The sequence below is a fragment of the Solanum dulcamara genome, chromosome 8, assembly GCF_947179165.1.
Source record: "Solanum dulcamara chromosome 8, daSolDulc1.2, whole genome shotgun sequence".
Taxonomy (NCBI): domain Eukaryota; kingdom Viridiplantae; phylum Streptophyta; class Magnoliopsida; order Solanales; family Solanaceae; genus Solanum; species Solanum dulcamara.
In genome coordinates this window covers 33,393,415-33,413,675 of record NC_077244.1, presented here as the reverse complement: position 1 = coordinate 33,413,675, position 20,261 = coordinate 33,393,415, and the positions used below count along the sequence as shown (strand labels likewise).

Genomic DNA, 20,261 nt, shown 5'->3' with positions numbered 1-20,261 from the left:
TGCTTATGATATGTACAAGAGTCTTGGTTGGAGCCCTTTAGAGTTTCGATCACCGTGTTACGACTAGGCCTTAGGTCGGGTCATGACAAACTTGGTATTAGAGCATGATTTTTCAAGTGTCCTAGGGTGTCCAACATGCCGCTTCAAGTAGAGTCTTATTCATGGGTGTGAAGCGCGCCACATTTATGAGTAGGAGGCTATGAGACATTTTAGGAATTCTCACTTCTTTCATGATTCATGTCGTGCTATAGAGTTTACCGTAAGACTTCTTTTCCCTAACAGTCTTTCTTTGCGATTTTTAGAAAGATGTCTCCAAGAAGACCACCATCGTCAAGGGGAAACAATGCTAATGAAGCCCAAGCTCCACCAGCTCCTCAAAATAATAGTCCTCTACCGGACCAAGTGACTAATGTAGAGTTTCGAACCGCCATTACTATGCTAGCCCAAGTGGTGACCAACTAAGGGGTTGCGTCTCCTCCTAATGTTCCTACTCCGGCCTCGAGAGTAAGGGACTTAGCAAGAATGAATCCTCCAGAGTTTTATGGCTCAAAGGTTGATGAGGATCCTCAAGAGTTCATTGAGGAGGTCTACAAGATAGTAAGCATTATGAGACTGACTTTGGAAGAAAAAATAGAGTTGGCGGCCTACCAACTCAAGGGTGTCGCTCAAGTGTGGTACAACCAATTGAAGGCCAAAAGAGTGAATGAGGGTCCTATAGATTGGGAAACTCTTTTCAAAACATCAAACAAAAGCTATTCTAAGTGTAACATCCCTCAAAATGCTCACAAGTGCCTTGGAAATAGGCCGCCCATGTAATGCATTATCCTTAATCTTTTTGGAAAATTCGAGTTCGGAATATCGATCAAGGGGTCAAATCTTCCAGAAAAATAGTTTCAGTGGATTTTTAGACCCGTAGATCATAAGATAGATTTCTCAAGGAACTATGTAAACCAGTAAGGTCCGCGATAAGTCCGCATCACACTCAGTAAGCATCGACCGACTGAGCTATAAAGATAAAACAAGTATAAAGAACATGTAAGCAAGGAGTATATTTCACAAGTAACTATCATAAATAATACGGAAACCTACAATAAACATTAGATATAAGGAAGAGAGAGAAAATAGGAAACAAGAAAAGAAACCAAGGACGTACCTGTGGCGCCAGCCCGAGAGCTAAACACGATGACACACTACGAAGGGGGACAACTAAGTGACAACCTACTAACAGAAGTAAACACAAATATTACATAAAGGCCCAAAGGATCGTATCCCCTACATCCCCGCGCAAAAGTTAGATAAATAAGAACAAGGGCAGTAACTACCTTCAAGCAAGAGACCACCCTTTATACCGCCACAAATTCGTAAATAGTAAGACAATACTTCCCAAACCCCTGTGTGCCCAAGAAGTTCACTCACAAATAGGTAAGCCCTCACGACATCCCATACTATCGACAGGTACAAACAACTATGTTTGTGATAGGCAATGCATATATGAATGGAAGTAATGCAGTAAAACTAGTAGTACCATCTGTGCCAAATGCCTCATACCAAGATATATACACCTACTTTCAGTCCTGGCCAGAAAGTAGGATCCATGTACCTCTATCAGATCGTTATGGGGGCTCGAGAACACCCCCTATATACCTGCCTGGTCTCGATCCAGGTCTTGTATCAATCTGCATATCCAATATTCAAGATCCACTCCATCGTGGTGACTGAAGATAAATAGCCAAATCAGTATAGAAAGGGTCAGAAATCTCTATGACCGGGCCAGTATCATAAAATGAGCGCATCCTTGATGCCTCCAATCCACTAAAAATAGCAGTAGTAAAGGCGGTACAACTCCCATTCGAAAATTAGCATATAATAGTTTGGGTTACAACCCAGCTTTCTCAAATTAATGCCAAGAACCAATGCATGCACTGGGTCGACTACATTCGTGAGAAAACAATGATCTAATGAAATGCATGACATCACCAACACCAAAACAACATGTACAATCACATACAATAATGACGCAACAAGCACCTTACCTTTCTAAAGCCTATAAATAGGGCTCACAAATAAAAGCGACCTCTAATCAAGGACTAAAGCTCAAATCTACTCCTCTAAATCAACAACAAGGCCCAAAAGGGTACTTAACCCTAACTGGGTAACAAGGAGGAGGAAAGTGAGGAAACGGTGCTCATTTAGTCAATCAAAACCTCTAGATCCAATTGGGAATACAACCCTGAGAATACAACCACAGCTAGATCCGCCAAATAGCAATAAAGAAGCATAGGAAATTCTAACTCTAAATCCAGAATTGGGATCCGACATTAGATCACAAGCCTAACCGGGTGGAAATCACTACCCCAAGGCTTCAAGAAAGATGCTACAATAGGCAAAGGACTAAGCCTCATAAATTCTGGCCAACAACGCCTATATCAACTAAGTCTCATCCTAATATCAATCCTAAGGCGCAAATCCACCAATCACCATAAACATCGAACAAGCCACCTAAAATAGGCTAACCAAGGTCAAACTAAGGCATAATCAATAATCTTACCAACTACATTGGAAGTCTCATAAAGGTAACCTAGCCTAAGGCACACACCAAGACAAATAACCAAGGATCTAGGAATCAAACCTAACCCGCCACATACAATCCAAACCACAAGAAATATATACTAAACAATACCTCATGAAACTCAATCAAAAGAAAGGAGATCGTAGCCTACCTCAAAGCCGAACACGCGCGCTTCAAGTCCACTTTTTGAAAGCTTTTCTCTCCAAAAATGACTTCAAATGCCTCTATGCTATCAAAATGTTGATCACCTCATCAATACATATGTTTTAACACTAAAATCGCATTTTTTGGAGATGGACCAAAAATTGAGTCTAAAATGGGACTGTGGGATCCTGAAAATGACTCCATAAAAAGGTTCTGAACGCATTGTTAAGCTTGTACCCTAAAATGGGGCACAAATTGATTCTCAAAATGACCTAAATCAGCCAAACATTTAGAATCACCATTAAAGCTTTAATCAAGCTAGAGCAACCCCTTTGGGCAAGAAATTACCTCAAACCGATGATCTTCACGCTTTCCAGACCCTACTAACATGTAGAAATAAATCCTAAGAACCCAACACACTTGGAATCACTTTAATTGGAGTTCCCTAGATCCCAAAATTGAAGAAAGAATAATGGGGTAGGGGCTGAGTTTGTGTCACTGATCTTAATTAAAAGACTAGTGAAATGGTCTCCGTGAACGTGGGAAAGAGGTCCACGAACGTGGAGGCTAAGGAGTCAAATCTCCGCGAATGTAGAGGCACTGCTGCAACATCGAGGACAATCTTCTAGGCCTTCGCAAACGCGACCCTTTGCTGGCGAATGTGGGGACCAAGAACCTTATCTTCTGCGAACGAGGCCTGGGTGGCGTGAACGCGAAGACCAAATTTGGTTTGCACCAGCTGATGCACATCAGCTGGATTTGGAAATTTTCCCAACTCCGGTGGGGTGCTAGAAATTCATTCGAAATCACGTTCACACAAACGGACTATGCTTGTAACGCCCCTCAAAATTCTTCCCTAGGATTCGGACCCTTCTTGTATTCATGAAGGGTCGAACCCAATTATTTAGAAGTGTGTGTGCTTGAGTTAAGATGAGTCTTCGAGTAATTGAGGAGTGTTGGAGGTGATGTGGGGTCACGGAGGACCCCTAGGGCCGAGCTAAGACCAAAAAGATTCGTCGTGGCTAAGTTTGAAGAGGAATTCGCATGAGGGGTTGACTTCTAATGACCCTATCTTTTGATATATGACAATCTGGGTGGCCCACGACCTATTAAATTAATGGTCGTCGAGTCTTCTTTCCAACGCCACCAAGAATGTAAATTTTGGAGTTCGGAGTCGAAAGATATGACGATCCTAAGATGAACTAGCACAACAGGAATTTCAGGCCTGGGGTTCAACTACTGAAAATCTGGGCTTGGCGCCGCAGTGGCGCGACGCGCCACTATCGCGCCAGGAAAGTGCCTCAGTAGTTTGGTCCATAGCGCGGCGCGCCACTGCGAGGTGTGCAGGATTTATCAAGCCAAAATTCCAGAACCCAGAACCTTTGGCCTTGGCGCTATAAGGGCGCGACGCGCCACTATCGCGCCAGGAACATGCCTCAGTAGTGTGGTCCCTGGCGCGGCGCGCCACTGCGAGGTGTGCAGGGTTTTTCAAGCCAAAATTCCAGAACCCAAAACCTTTGGCCTTGGCGCTATAAGGGCGCGACGCGCCACTATCGCGCCAGGAACATGCCTCAGTAGTTTGGTCCCTGGCGCGGCGCGCCACTGCGAGGTGTGCAGGTTTTAGGCGTAATCGGCCTGGCGCTGCAATGGCGCGACGCGCCACTATCGCGCCAGGAGCGTTTTTAGCCTATTTTCAGATTTTTAGAGAAAGGGCAATTTGGGAATTTGTTCCAAATTATATATGTATCATCCTTGAACATTTTGGGGACATATTTTCAGCCCCTCTCTCTCTCTCTAAAAAAGCCCTAGAAAGATCCTCTCTCTTCCTCTTCTTCTTCTCCAAGTCCTTCTTTAACAAATAATTGTTCCAAGAGCTTCAAGATTCGAGTTCTCCATTTCAGATTATGTCAAGATAAATACTGTTGAAATTTTTCATCAAATGCACAACCTTTTTTCAAATGTAAATCTATCCGCAACAATCTACAAAATAATGCGAATCAAGATTTTTTTTTTCCTTCAAAAGAAAAGTAGTAGAAGAGGAAATTGAAGACTTGCAATACACAACCTTTTCAAATATAAATCCATCTGCAACAATCTACAAAGTAATTGGAATTTCTTATTGTTATCATTTTTTTAAAAGAAAAAAAAAACATAGATTCGGGAAAAATTAAAAATTAAAATCTAGATACAAACCAAATTAGGTAATTCTTATGGGTTCGTTGATAATACAGTGCGAATTGTATTTTTTATATATAAAAAGGAGTTGAAGAGGAATTGAAAACTTGCATGTTACTAAACTGCGGAAAATCATCACCAAATATGAAAGAAAAGCATGTAGAAATTTGAAAGAAAATAAACATGTAGAAATTTGAAAGAAGAGTTTACTCCAATTTGCGTTAGCTTTGAAAAAGGTAATAGGAGAAACTAAATAATCATTGAGCGAAGATTTTTTGTTTATCGAGATATATTTTATTGTATAATTGATGCGGAACGAAGGCATTGTCTCTTTAGGGCATTGCGATTTTTTTTTTGCTTTTTTGGTTAAAAATTTTGGAAAAAATCTCAAACCATGGAAAAGAGAGGATTTTTTAGAAGAGAGATTGCCATGAAAGAGAGAAAAATCTAATTTCTTGAACGGAAGTGAGAAATGAAGAACACACTACATTCAGCTTCATAACCACTCTTTTTCTCTATTTGAACAGATCCTAGATGGAGATGGAAAAAGTAATTCTTTTTAGTGTTCCAATATCCAACACTATATAAGACGTAATTATTACTTTATGCTTAAAAGAAGTTAATATTTCGAAAATGCCATTGGTCGTTCTATGACGGCATTTCTATATAGTAGAAAAAATAAAGAGAAAAAGCATAAATTTACTTCTCAATTTGTATCAAAAAATTAGTTACATATATATATATATATTTTTTTTTTTTTTTGGGGGTGGGGGGTGGGGAACAGACCCTACACGAGGCTCCCACCTCTCGTGCACAGTCAGGGGTTGAGCAGCACCCCCAAGCCTTAACATAAATAAAATAATAAAAATAATAAAATACACGGAGGGGGACATAAACCTTACCTCCGAACTTAAGATGGTTCAGAAGTCAGCCGACCTACTAAGATCGGCCAGCTCCTCTCCATTGGTAGATGGAAATCGATAAACCTATGAGAGGACTCCTCTCAATACAATAAAACTAAGAAAAACGTAAATGAGGGAGACTCTCCCCTTCCATGTCAATACAAGAAGAAAACCTACACTAGTCCTATTCAACTAAGCTACATTAAAACATAGCTAAATTGAAGAACAAGTATATGAAACTTCCAATTTCCATGGATCGAGATCGTTCATTTCATCTTCGCCTTCTTAATCTTTTTCATACCGAGCTTGTCCATGAGATGCGAGTGCTTCATGCAATGTCAGTGCATGGTGTTGCATATTTGGTGACATATGGATGTATTTCATTTGATGAGTCTTCAGTCGGCTAACTTTTTCAAGGTTGCTCGACTAACATCTCCAGTTATCCGTTTAGGTTGTGACTTCTTGAGCTCTGTAGTTGCTACATATGCTATCATACTACAACATGTGGGATCAGTTTGATGTTGCATGATGCATATTGTTGAGATTTTGCTGACTGTTGCTGAATTGTGTGTTGCTTTTGGCTTGTGTTGTTGCTGATGCTGTTGAGTGGTTGATGCATATGGAGCTTCTGTGTGACCTGCAGAATCAGTTGGACCACAAACAAGTACTACTGTTGTTGCTCTGGTATCTGCAAGGGATTTAGGGTTGTTGTTGTGTGCTGGAAATGGTTGAAGATCTTCCAGGTAAGCTGCTGCTGTTATAGTACATGGCTTGTGCAACTGCAGCTTGTTATAGTTTGCAGCTTCTGATGCTCCAGCAACCTGCATAAACAAACAAACAAACACAAAGGTAGTGGAGCTCTTGTTGGTTCCAACAGTTGCTCCAGCAGTGGTTGTTTGGTTTCCTCATCTGGTGTAGTTGCATTGTTGAGAAACAGCCATAGTGAGTGCTGCCTATTGGAAGTTGATGGATTTTTTCCACCTGCACAAAAACAATCAAACAAGAACCAATCAACAAAACAAACAGTAGGCTTGCACTCCATAGTTACATATTTAAATTATAATGACAACCTATTACACACTTAAATTATCTAAAAGTAAAATTGTTACCCTCCTATAATTGACGTAGCAAAAAAAATAAAATCACCCACCTCAAATTCTTTCTTCTTCACACCTACCTACCTTCTTCTTCTTCACACCTACCTCCATTTACTTTCATTTTGAATCTTGATTTTTTTTCCATTAAACTAAAAAAAATTAAAAAACAAAATCACCTACCTCCTTGTACTTTCTTCTTTACACTCACCTACCCTCTTCTTCTTTACACCACCTATATCTACTCCCCATTTTGAATCGTGATTTTTTTCTTTCAAATCCATTAAGAGAAAGAAGAATTTTTCTCCCCATTTTGGTGGAGAAGACGATTGAGGTTTGGGGGAAGGGGAGAGGGTCGAATGGATGGTTAATAATTAATTAAAAGTTAATTAATACAAAATATAGTTAATAAAAGAAAAGTTAATTAATAAAGAAAAGAAAAGAAAAGAATATAAAAAATTAAATGGGTAGTTAATAATTAATTAGTATTTAATTAGTATAAAATATAGTTAATAAAAGAAAAGTTAATTAATAAAGAAAATAAAATAAATATAAAAAATCAGATGGGTGGTTAGTAATTGATGGATATTTAATAATTAATTAGGATTTAATTAGTATAAAATATAATTAGTAAAAGAAAAGTGAATTAATAAAGAAAAGAAAAAATATAAAAAATCGAATGGATGACTAGTAATTAATTAGGAGCTAATTAGTATAAATATAGTTGATGAAAGAAAAGTTAATTAATAAATAAAAAAATATAAAAAATCGGATGAATAGTTAATAATTAATTAGGAATTAATTAGCATAAAATATAGTTAATAAAAGAAAATTTAATTAATAAAAAAATGAAAAGAAACAAAAATCTAAAAAATTATAATTTCTGACGTGGAGATGACATGGTGCCACATGGCATCAAATGTAATACACTACATATTATAAGAGTGGTGCTATGCGTTCATGTGTGTAATAATTTTACTTTTAGGTAGTTTATGTATGTAATAAACGTCATGATAGTTTAAATGTGTAACTGACTTTTCGGTGAGATAATTTATATCTTTTCCCATAAATAAACTAGATGGGCATGGCAACACATACATTTGTGTATCTTTGATTGTTTTAATTTAAAATGCTGAAAAAGAAACTTTTGAGTTTTTATTTGTCTACCTTGTTACGTAATAAACGTATCTACACTTATATCAAAAACATTCTAATTGTCATTACACAATACATAACATACATAAAAGAAATTTATAATTATTGTAGTTCCAGTTAAATAAAGAGGAGCTCAAAAATTAAATATATCTTCTATTGTTGATGCAAAGAAAATCCCAGTCATTCAAAAGTCTTCCTTCAATGACTATCACAAATTAAGGTTTTGACCAAGAACCTGAAGCAAAATTAAGCAAACCTTAATTGTTAACCGTATAGACTTATCTTCTTTAATATTGTATTCACATTACTCAAATCAAATACTACTATGAAGAAGACTCGGCAAAATGTCTCATTAAATATAAAATGCAAATGCGTTCACAGAATCACAGGTTCATTTTTGTAAGTACCTCTGGCTAGGGCTGGGCATAAAATATCGAAAACCGAATTACCGAACCGAACCGGCTATTTCGGTATTTCGATATTCGGTATTCGGTAATTCGGTTCGGTAGTCGGTACCAAAAGTCCACAATTTTGGTATTCGGTTTCGGTTTCCGTATTTATTTTTTTCCCGTTCGGTATTTCGGTAAATACCGAATACCGTAATTAATATGACTAGTCCACTATTAATAGTCTATTATATGTCTGTTGGGCCTAAGCCCTTTAGGAATTATTTTAGGGCAGCCCAAATCCCTAACCCAATAACCCAACAGCCCAGTCCAACAACATTACAACAAAAATCCATTTAGGTTAGGGTTAAATTTTATTCTTTCTTTCTGTTTCTCACTTTCTCTTCTTCTCAGTTCTCTCGTTCTTCACTTCTTCTTCTTCTTCAGTTCTTCACTTCTTCAGTTCTTCTTCACTTCTTCTCAGTTTCTCACTTCTCAGTTCTCGTCGTCAACTCGTCATCAGTCATCACTCATCAGTCGACAGTCATCGTCTCACGGGAAAGTAAAAAAAAAAAGAAAAAGTAGCTTCACAGGAAAGCAAAAGCTTTTTTGGTTATGGCTGAATCTTCTTCAACAAAATTGGTATAAGAAATTAGTGGCTTTGGAGTTTATCGGGAAGAGGTTCTGAAGGCAAAACGGTTGTACGAGTCTACCTGGATATCACGAGCCTGAACTTTGGAGTGACAGATCAGCAGGTTCGGGGCATTAAGCTGATTTAGACGAGCTGAATTTTTTTGAAGCTCAGGCAAGTTTTCTTCCACCAGCGTTATTTGTATATCTGTTGAACATTGCTCTTTGTATGAAGAAAATGAAAAAAATCTAAAGTTTTGATCTTTTTGGCTTTTCCGCAAGTTTACAATTGCGCTAAACTCAGTTTGGTTCTCGTTGGTAAGTAATTTGTTGATTCATTTTTCTGTGCAATTTCAGCATTTCTAAGCAGTTTAATTTGTTAAATTTGAACTTTTAATTCAGTTAGAACTTAAAAATCACGGGCTTTTTGCTTTTGGGCATAGATGAAGTGAGAAAAAGTATGTGGTTCTAGACTTGTAGTTACTTGATAGATTGTTTAAGTATAGGGAAATTTTGGACTGTGTTCTGACTTCTGATAGCATTTGTTGTTAGAAACTTGACTTTTAGAAGAGTTTTATTTCTGCATTTTTCCTGTTCTGTGTTCACAAGGAAAAGAAGCTAAGTGGTGTAATTATAAGTTAATGGAAAAATCATATAGCAGCATTCTTGGTTCTCTATTTTTCAGTTTGTAACTTTAATGTATTGAATACTGCATTTTCCAGTGTATGTATTATCCTTCTTTGTTGCTTTGTTTCTTGCTTCCTTTCTTTCAAATGAAAATGATTGTTAATTTATATCTTAAAACATTTGTAATCTCTTCAATGTTTAGATGGAAGATGAAACAAGTCGAACGACCAATGTCATTGGAAGCGCACCTTTGGCTCTTACCGAGTCTCTTGTTTCAACAATGGAAGTTCAACAACATGCAGTGACGGTGAAGAGAAAAGCTATAGAATCAAGATCTGCTGCTTGGCCGCATTATGAGAAGCTCATAGAAGATGAAATTAATAAAGCTAAGTGCAAGTATTGTGGTAAAGTTCTCTTAGCTGATTCAACTAAAAATGGAACAAGTGGACTGAATAAACATTTGAAAACTTGTCCTAAAAATCCAAATAAGGTTAACAATTTCAATTCCAAGTACAAACAATCAAATTTAAACTTTCCCTTAGAAGGTGAAATGCGTGATGGGGCAATTTGGACTTTTGATCAAGAGGCATCTCGGAGGACTTTAGTTGAGATGTTAATCCTTGATGAAATTCCTTTTCGTTTTGTTGAAAAGGAAGGTTTTAAGAATTTTATGAAAAAAACCCAGCCTTTATTTCGAGTTCCCTCCCGTAGAACAGTGACTAGGGATTGTTATCAAGTTTTTGGTAAAGAGAGACAAAAGTTTATGAAATATTTGAAAGAAACATCACCGAGAGTTTGTCTAACCACAGACACATGGACTTCTATTCAAAGAATAAATTATATGTGTTTGACAGTACACTTTATTGATAGTGATTGGCTTTTGCATAAACGAATTTTAAACTTTTAGGTTGATACTAGTCATAAGGGTGACGAAATGGCCCGTTGTATTAGTAAGTGTTTGCTTGATTGGAAATTGGAGAAAATAATCACTATAATTGTAGATAATGCTTCTTCTAATGATGTCATGGTGAAAGAGTTACACAAACAAATGGTTAATTGGGGATCTAACATGAAATGTGGTAACCATCTTCATGTGAGATGTATGGCTCACATTTTGAATCTTATTGTGCAAGATGGCATGAAAGAAGTTGGTCCATCGATCAAATGTGTTAGGCAAATGGTGAAATATGTTAGACAATCTCCCGCAAGGATTAGAAAATTTGAGGAATGTTGTGAACTAAAAAATATAGACAGTAAGAAGTCATTATATTTAGATGTTTCAATCCGGTGAAATTCGACCTACTTGATGTTGGATGCTGCACAACATTTTGAGAGTGCATTTGATTACTTTGATCTCGAAGATGGTGGATTGTCAACTTATCTTGCTAATCATGTTTGTGAAGATGGAAGTGTTGCAGGTGTACTTGAGAGTGATGATTGGCAAAAGGTGAGAAATATGGTAATATTTCTTAAAAGATTTTATGATCTAACTGAAAAGGTTTCAGGTTCACTCTACGTCACTTCTGCTGGTCACTTTGAAGATATAGTTGAGCTTCACAATCATTTAAGAGAGTGTATGGAAGACAATGATCCTTCTTTGACAAAAATGGGAGAAAAAATGAAACAAAAGTCTGTCAAGTATTGGGGTGCTCTTGAAAAAATGAATAAAGTGCTTTTTATTGCCTCTATCTTAGATCCTCGTAACAAACTTGAGTATGTTGGCGACGCACTTGAGGATATGTTTGGAGATGAAAAGGGGAGTGAAATAAAAGATGAAATGGTGACTTACATGAAATCTATGTTTGAAGAGTATGTAGCAAAATTCTCTAATGTATCTCGACGCCCATCTACTCTCTCTGATTTATCGGGTCAGACATCGGATTCATCTATCTCTAACACTAGCACAAAATCAACAAAAGTAAGAAATAGGATCCAAATGAAGAGGAACAAACTAGATGGTACAGGTTTGGGTAGTAAGTCGGAGTTGGAAAGGTATCTTAGTGAAGAACTAGAGCCGACTGATGATGACGACAATTTTGATATCTTGTCGTGGTGGAAAGTTCATTCTCCTAGGTATAAAATTCTTTCCGAGATGGCTCGTGATGTGTTGGCAATTCCAATTTCTAGTGTGGCATCGAAATGTGCCTTTAGCACCGGGGGCCGTATTCTTGATTCATTTAGGAGTTCTTTGACTCCGAAATTGGTGCAAGCTGTTATTTGTCTTCAAGATTGGCGTCGAAATGAGCCTTATCCCATAAATGTTGAAGAAGATTTTAATGATCTTATGAAATTTGAACTTGGTATGTTTTTCAGTTGCCCTGTCTCCACATTGGATCAAGAACAGGATCAGAAGGATCACGATGGCTCTGATGGGTGGTTTTGCTAGAATAGGAAATAATGAGATCACTGTTTTAGTAAATGATGCGGAGAAGGGTAGTGACATTGATCCACAAGAAGCTCAGCAAACTCTTGAAATAGCGGAAGCTAATGTGAAATTCTTCCCTTCTGAATCAGATAGATTCATATCTGAAAGAGGTTGACAATAAGTTCTTTCAAAATTGACTATTTGCCCCTCTGTTAGAGGTGTTCCAGAAATGTCTGCGATCGAGTAAATAGCTCTACGAACGAATGGATCGGATCGACTTGGAAAATGGAAAGATTCGATATTTTATTTTTATATTTTTTTACTTTGTTTAATTGTTGACACATTTTAAATTCTATTTAGCTATGGATGATATTGACTTGCATTGTTCAAGCTGAAAAATAGTAAAAGCAGATTTTGGACTCTATTTCCTCTGCTGCTACTGTTTCTGACTTCTGATTTTGGAGCTGCTTCAGGTGGTGGTGATGTTGTGTGTAGTGTGCTGCTGCTGCAGGTAGAGTTGCAGCTTATGTTGTTTGTTGTTGTTGTGTGTTGCAGCTGAAGCATTTTGTTGTTGTTGTTGCATGTTGTATGCTGTTGCAGGTGCTGTTGTTGTGTTGCTCCTGCCAATTATTGGCTTATTGCTGCTGCAGTGCAGCCTGCAGGTGTTGTTGTTGCTGGTTGTTGCTTGTTTTGGTGGCTGTTGTAGGGAGCTGCTGCAGGAGGTGGTGGTGTTGTGTGTTGTGTGTAGTGTGCTGCTGCTGGGTGTAGTGTTGCAGCTTATGTTGTTAGTTGTTGTTGTGTGTTGCAGCTGAAGCATTTTGTTGCTGTTGTTGCATGTTGTATGCTGTTGCAGGTGCTGTTGTTGTGTTGCTCCTGCCAATTATTGGCTTATTGCTGCTGCAGTGCAGCCTGCAGGTGTTGTTGTTGCAGGTTGTTGCTTGTTTTGGTGGCTATTGTAGGGAGCTGCTATAGGAGGTGGTGGTGGTGTGTGTAGTGTGCTGCTGCTGGGTGTAGTGTTGCAGTTTATGTTGTTAGGTGTTGTTGTGTGTTGCAGCTGAAGCATTTTGTTGCTGTTGTTGCATGTTGTATGCTGTTGCTGGTGCTGTTGTTGTGTTGCTCCTGCCAATTATTGGCTTATTGCTGCTGCAGTGCAGCCTGCAGGTGTTGTTGTTGCAGGTTGTTGCTTGTTTTGGTGGCTGTTGTAGGGAGCTGCTGCAGGAGGTGGTGGTGGTGTGTGTAGTGTGCTGCTACTGGGTGTAGTGTTGCAGTTTATGTTGTTAGTTGTTGTTGTGTGTTGCAGCTGAAGCATTTTGTTGCTGTTGTTGCATGTTGTATGCTGTTGCAGGTGCTGTTGTTGTGTTGCTCCTGCCAATTATTGGCTTATTGCTGCTGCAGTGCAGCCTGCAGGTGTTGTTGCAGGTTGTTGCTTGTTTTGGTGGCTGTTGTAGGGAGCTGCTGCAGGAGGTGGTGGTGGTGTGTGTAGTGTGCTGCTGCTGGGTGTAGTGTTGCAGTTTATGTTGTTAGTTGTTGTGTGTTGCAGCTGAAGCACTTTGTTGCTGTTGCCTGTTGTTGACTTTTAGTTTTAGATTTTATTTTAAGATGGTTTGTGGCTACTTATCTTGTAAAAAAAAATGTTTGCATTTGTGTTGATCTTATAAGATGCAGAAATTTTGGTATTACCGAATACCGTACCGAACCGAATTTTTATTTACCGATTACCGAATTACCGAACCGAAGTTTGAAAGTTCGGTATTTGGTATATACTTTGAATTACCGATTACCGAATTATCGAATCTAAATTTTGAAAATACCGAACCGAATACCGAACGCCCAGCCCTACCTCTGGCAACTCACTCGTGAAATTATTAGAATTGAAAATGTCATAACAACCCAAATCACAGAATTTCTGTAGAGACTTCATCAATCATTATTCATAAAAGAAGGAACTTTAATTTCTCAAAAAAATTGAAAATATGGAGTACATTGGTGTAAATAACTTTTTAGTAGGATTTACCCCTAATTATAACACAGGTATTTTAAGAAGTCGTCAAATCCTTGAAATATCTTTGAAGGAGTCTTCCTACTAACTGGAAACTAGGAGTTGACTTCCTCCTTTATGGTGTCTTACATTTTGATCATGTTGAAATTTATATTCTTATTTTGTCAGATTTAATTAGTAATGCTTTCGTGTCTACGGTATGTCACTTTACCTCTTTATCTACAATCTTTGTTTCAGCAATACACCATCTACGATGAATTTCACTGTTGGTTCTTTTCATTTATCATGAGATCAAATATAGTCACTTGACTCACTTTGTCCTTTCTGTTAATAATATTAGAACTTGAAGAGACAAAGTCAAAATTGAAAGTAGGAACTTATTTTAGGAACAAAATGCATTAAAATCTCTATTTTCCGTTTAGTAATTATCAGATCAAAAAGCTTACTAATGTTTGAACTTAATATGAAATAACCTAGAGGACATGAAAATGACACCACTGTAGGAGTTAATGTCTACTGGTTCTAAGGTCTAACGGATACCATTAAATATAGAGGCAACTAATATACTATAAAGAGATGCAGCAAAACATCATTAAAATTAAATCATTTTTAGTCAATACATAACACCTGCATATTTATAGAGAGCAGAAAATACAACCATTTAGATAATCCCTTCTGCATGCTAGAAACAACTTACCATTAAACTTTTCGCAAAGCTTGTCCTGTTGGCTACCCTTTAGCCAAGATCATTTTTCCATATTCTTCTTCCTTTTCTTCCCTTTTTCCTTGGAAGCTGAATCTATTTAGTGATGGCAAGCACAATATGATTTTTTAATTATGAAAATAACTAAATTTAACATAAGGGAACCATATATAGATTGGAAATTCAAATCCACAGTGTCGTGCCTTCTGATTTAAAATCAGACGTGCAATTGAGCCCCACGACTCGGTCACAAAATCAGATATAAAACATTCTAGAGTTTACTCTTATAGTGTTTTGTCCATAATTTAGGTAGCTAACGCAATACAGTTTTTATTTTATTTTTATCATCAGAGCATTTTTAATAAAATAGGCAAAGAAGTTTGTTAATGCAATAGGCAAAGATGATCATCCATGAAATAAACTACTCTATACATGTTATCACTTTTGTAAGAAGACGTCATTCTTCCATACCATGAGCCATATACATACTTTTTAATGATGTCAAAAGTTTCATTGAACTAAAAAGGGTTTACAGGTATTTGAGTAGGAATTTAGAATGAAAAGAGCACATGTTTTAGTGGGCAAGAACAAAACAGAAACCTGTTGTTAATGAGCTTCCAATGACGGCCAACACCAACGGCACCTGAGGTTACCAAAATAACTTCAAAGCCTTGAGAGGTAAGTTCCCAAATCTGTAAGTAGTTTTTGAGCAAACATGGTAACATGTGATTCAAGAAACTATTTAATCCATATAGTGGAAATTGAGCAAGCATAAGATTCACCAGCTCACACAATGATCCCATTCTTCCGAGTACTAATCTTCCATCACCTCGTATCACGACGGCAGTTCCAACCTTTGAAAAAGACATAACATATTATTACAAAGAGAAGTATACGTATTAACAATAGGAGTTAAGAAAAAGAAAAAAAAAGGATAAAAGAAACATGTAGGAATATAAAATTGATATTTTTCTGCTCAAGTCTCAACAATGCAAAGAAATTTTAACTTTTTAACAGTTGCACTTCTTCAAACACCTGATGCGTGTTACATATGTAAACATAAGATAAATGTAAAGAATCATAACCATAATACAAAACCTAGAAAGTATATATTTTTTACATGATGCTATTATTGTGAGACTCCTATTATGGATATCATGTTATGGCGGCGCTCATCTTACAAGGCAAAATTTCTATATTTTCCTTGGTCACAGGATAAGGCAAATATATTGATGAGGTGATTAAGGAAACTAAGTTCATGAAATATCCTATTTTCACCTATAGGCTCTTTCATATATACTATTGTTACATCTTCCCCCACCTACTCCATGTAAACATAGTAAGATGACATTAGATGCACTTAAGAAAAATGAGTTAATAGGATAGAAGGTGCAATAGATTATATTATCTGATAAAGCAGAGACACCAAAATAAAGATAAATGAGAAGACATATTAAATGTAAGTTTCATACCATAGAACATGAAGACCGCCTTCCATGTCCGATCGAGTCTTTATTCATACGTAACAGGAAGCTATCCTGTAAACTTTAGGGTAGAACTTCCTATTACCACAGAAAACCAACAATCCATTCATATGATCTCAGACAACTTCTTTTGATGACCTAGCAAAAAAGCATGAACAAAAGAATTAATTCGTACTTGAGGCATATTGTCAAACACCTTTGCTGCATCAACATTCTTTTCTTTTCATTAAGTACCATTTTCTCTTTCTGATGGAAAGTTTAGTGTACTTCAGTAGAAGAATTTAAACAATCAACCACAAGCATGTAGTACAAAATTCACCAAGAAAACGAAAGAAATTAAAGAAAATAAACAAAAATGCGAGGAGAATAAGGATGAACGCAAATTATAGATCAATATTTTCTGAAAAAGATAGAATCACATGTTTATGTGCTCATCAAGATATAACAAACAAAAACTAAGCAGAATTTTTAAAAATATAAAGATAATTGAAAATCAAAATTGCTTAACATAATGTAAAAGGCCATAGGCAATAGGAAGAAGAAGATTCTAAATGAGACCCCACTTTGTAAAATCAATTGTAGTACACGTACCTAAAGTGCAGCATAAGTGTTTGCTACTATAGAGGGCACACGTCTAATGAAAATTAATAGGAAAAATCGGTAATAACGATTTAAGAAATTAGCGAGTCTCCTTAAGACACAACCATCACTTATGTGTGAAAGAAGAGAAAATTGATTTTAACAAAACATCATCATAGAGCATGTAAATCACCTATCATATCTGATTGAGTCCTTTTTATTGATAGAGAACATGAAGCTACTTGTGAACTCGAGGGGGTAAGTTTCTATTAACATAGAACATCAATAGCATGGAAATACACTTTTTATTGCAGCACTCATGCTAGGGTCATTGAATCTTTAAATTTTTCAATTTAGAGTTGAATCATAACTGCAAATTAATATATATATATATACATTTGGAGATCAAATTCCGACTATGTAGTGTTATCATCCATGACCTTTATAACCCTGAAAATAATGATTTGTATCAACTTTAAAATCAAGTAAAGAAAATGTAGGTGCTGACAGGTTAGTTCAGTGATAATTTGACAGTACTTTGCTGGTTACTTATTCATAACTTCCTCAAATAGTTTTCTTTGTATAATCAGTTCATCGTTGATCATATTCACTTATGTACCAACTTTAATGAAGCTACCTATAATGATTGTGAAGGTTATTTTTCGATATTTTTGATAAAATTATTATTTTACCCTTTTCGTTAGTTTTCCCGAGTCACTTTTGGTTGGGTCTGAAAGTTGATTTTGAAAATCTTGAGAAAAGTTGAGGTTTTGCTAAAGAAATGAGTTTTAAAGGGTTAAATTGTTAAATTTTGAGTTCAGATTTTTTTGGAGTTTCGAGTCTCAAAATGGAATTTCGTCGATTCCATCAATTTCAGAATATGAAAATTGGTCTAGAAGAGTTGTCGGAATCAAATTTGGAGTTGAAACGTGGATTTTAGGTCTGAAGTTGGATATTGAGTTAAAAAATTTGATCCAAGATTGATTGTGGTCAACACTTGTGGTTCGGGTGCTCAAATTAGATTTCTGATGGCTCCAATGGTTTTGGGGGTGATTCTAACGCTAGAAATGACATCGTTGTAATTTTTAGAGGTCCTGAGGGTATTTTGGATATTTCAAGTGTCGAAACTAGTTTAGTTGTGACTTATCGGATTTTGGGTCAAGAAGACCTCGAATTTGAATTTTAACAATTTTATTGAGTCTAGAACATCGAATTTAGTAGGATTTCATAATTGGTTTGTCTCCACGGGGTTCCGAATGAATCTCGAGGGTCCATTTCGAGAATTAGGCCTTGTGGGATTTTGCTGTCATCTAGTGCGAATAAGCATTCGCATTCGCGGCACTGTGCACTACATTTGTGAAGGCTGGTGAGGGAGACTTTCGTGTTCGCGGTGCTGGGGCCAACATTCGCGGAAGAGAGTCAAATTAGACCCTCGCGATTGTGGCCAGTCCCCGCATTCTCGAAGGGAAAAGTATGCTGACCTCCGCGATCGCAGCACTAGGCCCTTGTTTGCGGAGAGTAAATTTGACCCGACCTGTGAATAATGATTTAGTTACAGGATTTCACCATTTTTACCATTTCAAAGCATGGGTTTGGGCGATTTCTTCAAGGTTTTTCACCACAAAATTCTCGGGTAACGTATTTCTAACTATTTTCTTTAATTTTCCTTGACTATTTATGAATTTTAAATTCAAAATTTGGTAATTTGAATTAGAGATTTTGGGGGGGTTTTGCCTAATTCAAAATTTTATCAAAAATTGGGATTGTGAACTCATTTTAACCCCATTTTCAAAATGGTGTTCACCATAAGATTTCTAATTACTTGAGGAACATTTTCATCCAAGAATTTTCATATTTGAACCTCAATTTTTGGTGTCCAATTTTTGGACCATTTTACCCTTTTCGATGGAATTAATTGATTTTGGTGTCATTGGTTTCGAAATGTGATTGTGAGTTTATATTTAATTAGATTGTGGTGATTTGGAGTATCGATGGAGAGGAAAATCTTTGGATTTGAGTTGACTGTGACTTTGACTAAGGCAAGTGGTCTTCTAACCATTTGTTAAGTATGTTGAACCTTGAATTTTCCTATGTGTGGGGGTTAGGGGTGTATTTGGAGTAGTAGATTGAGTATGATTCATCTATTATGAGGCGTTGATTATGGAATTCAGGTATGAGTAATTGTCGAAGTGTTGAAAATTCTAGGATTATTGACTGTTTGTGTGATTGTGGACTATATGGTACTATATTATGACTATTTACTTTGTATTCGCTCATTACTTGTGCATATTTCTATATGTGATGGCTGATAAAGTGATATGAGTGAGATACTATATATTGGGACCAAGGTTTCTACCAATCGAGGTAATTTGTTGAGGTTTCTTTCGGTGGCCAAGGTCTTTTCTGATGGATATTAAGGCCGAGGTGTCTTCCGACAATGATGATAGATAAATGGTCCATGTGAGGCCCCCATGGGTTCCATTCTGAGGTGATCAACGGATGTGTATCGTAGGACAGACATGTATCACGTTTATTTGACATTGCATAGGCATTTATTTCATCATGTGGCTGTATATGATTAAGATTTCCTATGTATGCCTGAGTATGATGATGAGAACATATATGTACTTTCTACTGTGGACTGTCGGTATTTTCGAGATAATTATTGTATAAACTGTATAGACTGGATTATCTGAGTGCAGGTGTATAGTTGTGGCGGTATGTGGTTGGGATGTTCAGAATAGCTGTGTTCCAAATTGCTTTACTTAGGGTTTAGTCCCATTTGCTGAGTATCTCGTGATTTGGTGCTCACCCCTTGCTTTTACATCTATGTAGGATCTGAGCCCGGTGCCTCCTATTCTTAGTATTCCTGTTGATTGGACCAAGCTTCTGGACGAGTGAAGGTAGCAACTTATCTTCTTCGGCAGATTCTCGCTGCCCATTTATCTTATGTTTTGTTCTACTTGAGGACTGAGACATTTAGACTTGTATCTTTTCATTTCTTTTGAGATAGTGGCTTGTAAATGTGACACCAAGTCTCGTGCGGTTTAGAACCTATTTTTCCGATTATCCTTGTTTATATCGTATTAGACTTTACTCTTCAACTTCCATTTTTATTTATTGGCTTGTTTGGACTCTTAGGCTGACTTGTCTTTGGTGGGTTAGGAAAATTGCCATCACACCCGATTTCAGATTGTGACAAATTGGTATCAGAGCCCCAGGTTCATAGTACTCACATGTATACAAGCCTGGCCTAGTAGAGCCTTGTGGATCGATGCAGAGACGCCCTTTACTTATCTTCGAGGGGCTTTGAAGACTATTAGGAAATCCTCTTTTACTTCTATCAATTCTGCCGTGCATGAGTTCTTATATAAGTGCTGAGTTATCCCGTTCCCTTTTGATAGATGGCTAGGACTAGAGCATCAGCTTCTACTAGATGAAAGGAGCCA

At 37.0% G+C, this 20,261-nt stretch overlaps 1 protein-coding gene across 6 annotated transcripts; it reads right to left on the bottom strand.

The window, feature by feature from the left end:
* Window positions 1-8,049: 8,049 nt before the first annotated feature.
* Window positions 8,050-17,143, bottom strand: LOC129901693 (delta-1-pyrroline-5-carboxylate synthase-like). Of its 6 annotated transcripts, none has more exons than XR_008769909.1 (6): window positions 17,006-17,143; window positions 16,222-16,371; window positions 15,532-15,603; window positions 15,350-15,441; window positions 14,744-14,845; window positions 8,050-8,274 (listed from the first exon to the last, which is right to left on the bottom strand). XR_008769909.1 is itself a non-coding variant. In XM_055976949.1 (3 exons), exons 1-3 carry the CDS (start codon window positions 16,267-16,269, stop codon window positions 14,776-14,778), a joined length of 372 nt encoding a protein of 123 aa, XP_055832924.1. In that variant the 5' UTR covers window positions 16,270-16,612; the 3' UTR covers window positions 14,679-14,775. The 6 variants fall into 6 exon arrangements, 1 of the variants encoding a protein (XP_055832924.1); XR_008769911.1 differs by lacking the exon at window positions 17,006-17,143 and adding an exon at window positions 16,825-16,901; XR_008769910.1 differs by lacking the exon at window positions 17,006-17,143 and adding an exon at window positions 16,468-16,612.
* Window positions 17,144-20,261: the final 3,118 nt, after the last annotated feature.

Excerpts from the sequence above, each read along its gene's own strand:
- LOC129901693 (XM_055976949.1), bottom strand. The coding sequence starts at position 16,269 with ATGAATAAAGACTCGATCGGACATGGAAGGCGGTCTTCATGTTCTATG. Across the intron at positions 15,604-16,221 it reads GGCGGTCTTCATGTTCTATG|GTTGGAACTGCCGTCGTGAT; the intron begins GTATGAAACTTA and ends TCTTTTTCAAAG. Across the intron at positions 14,846-15,349 it reads TGGAAGCTCATTAACAACAG|ATTCAGCTTCCAAGGAAAAA; the intron begins GTTTCTGTTTTG and ends ATCACTAAATAG.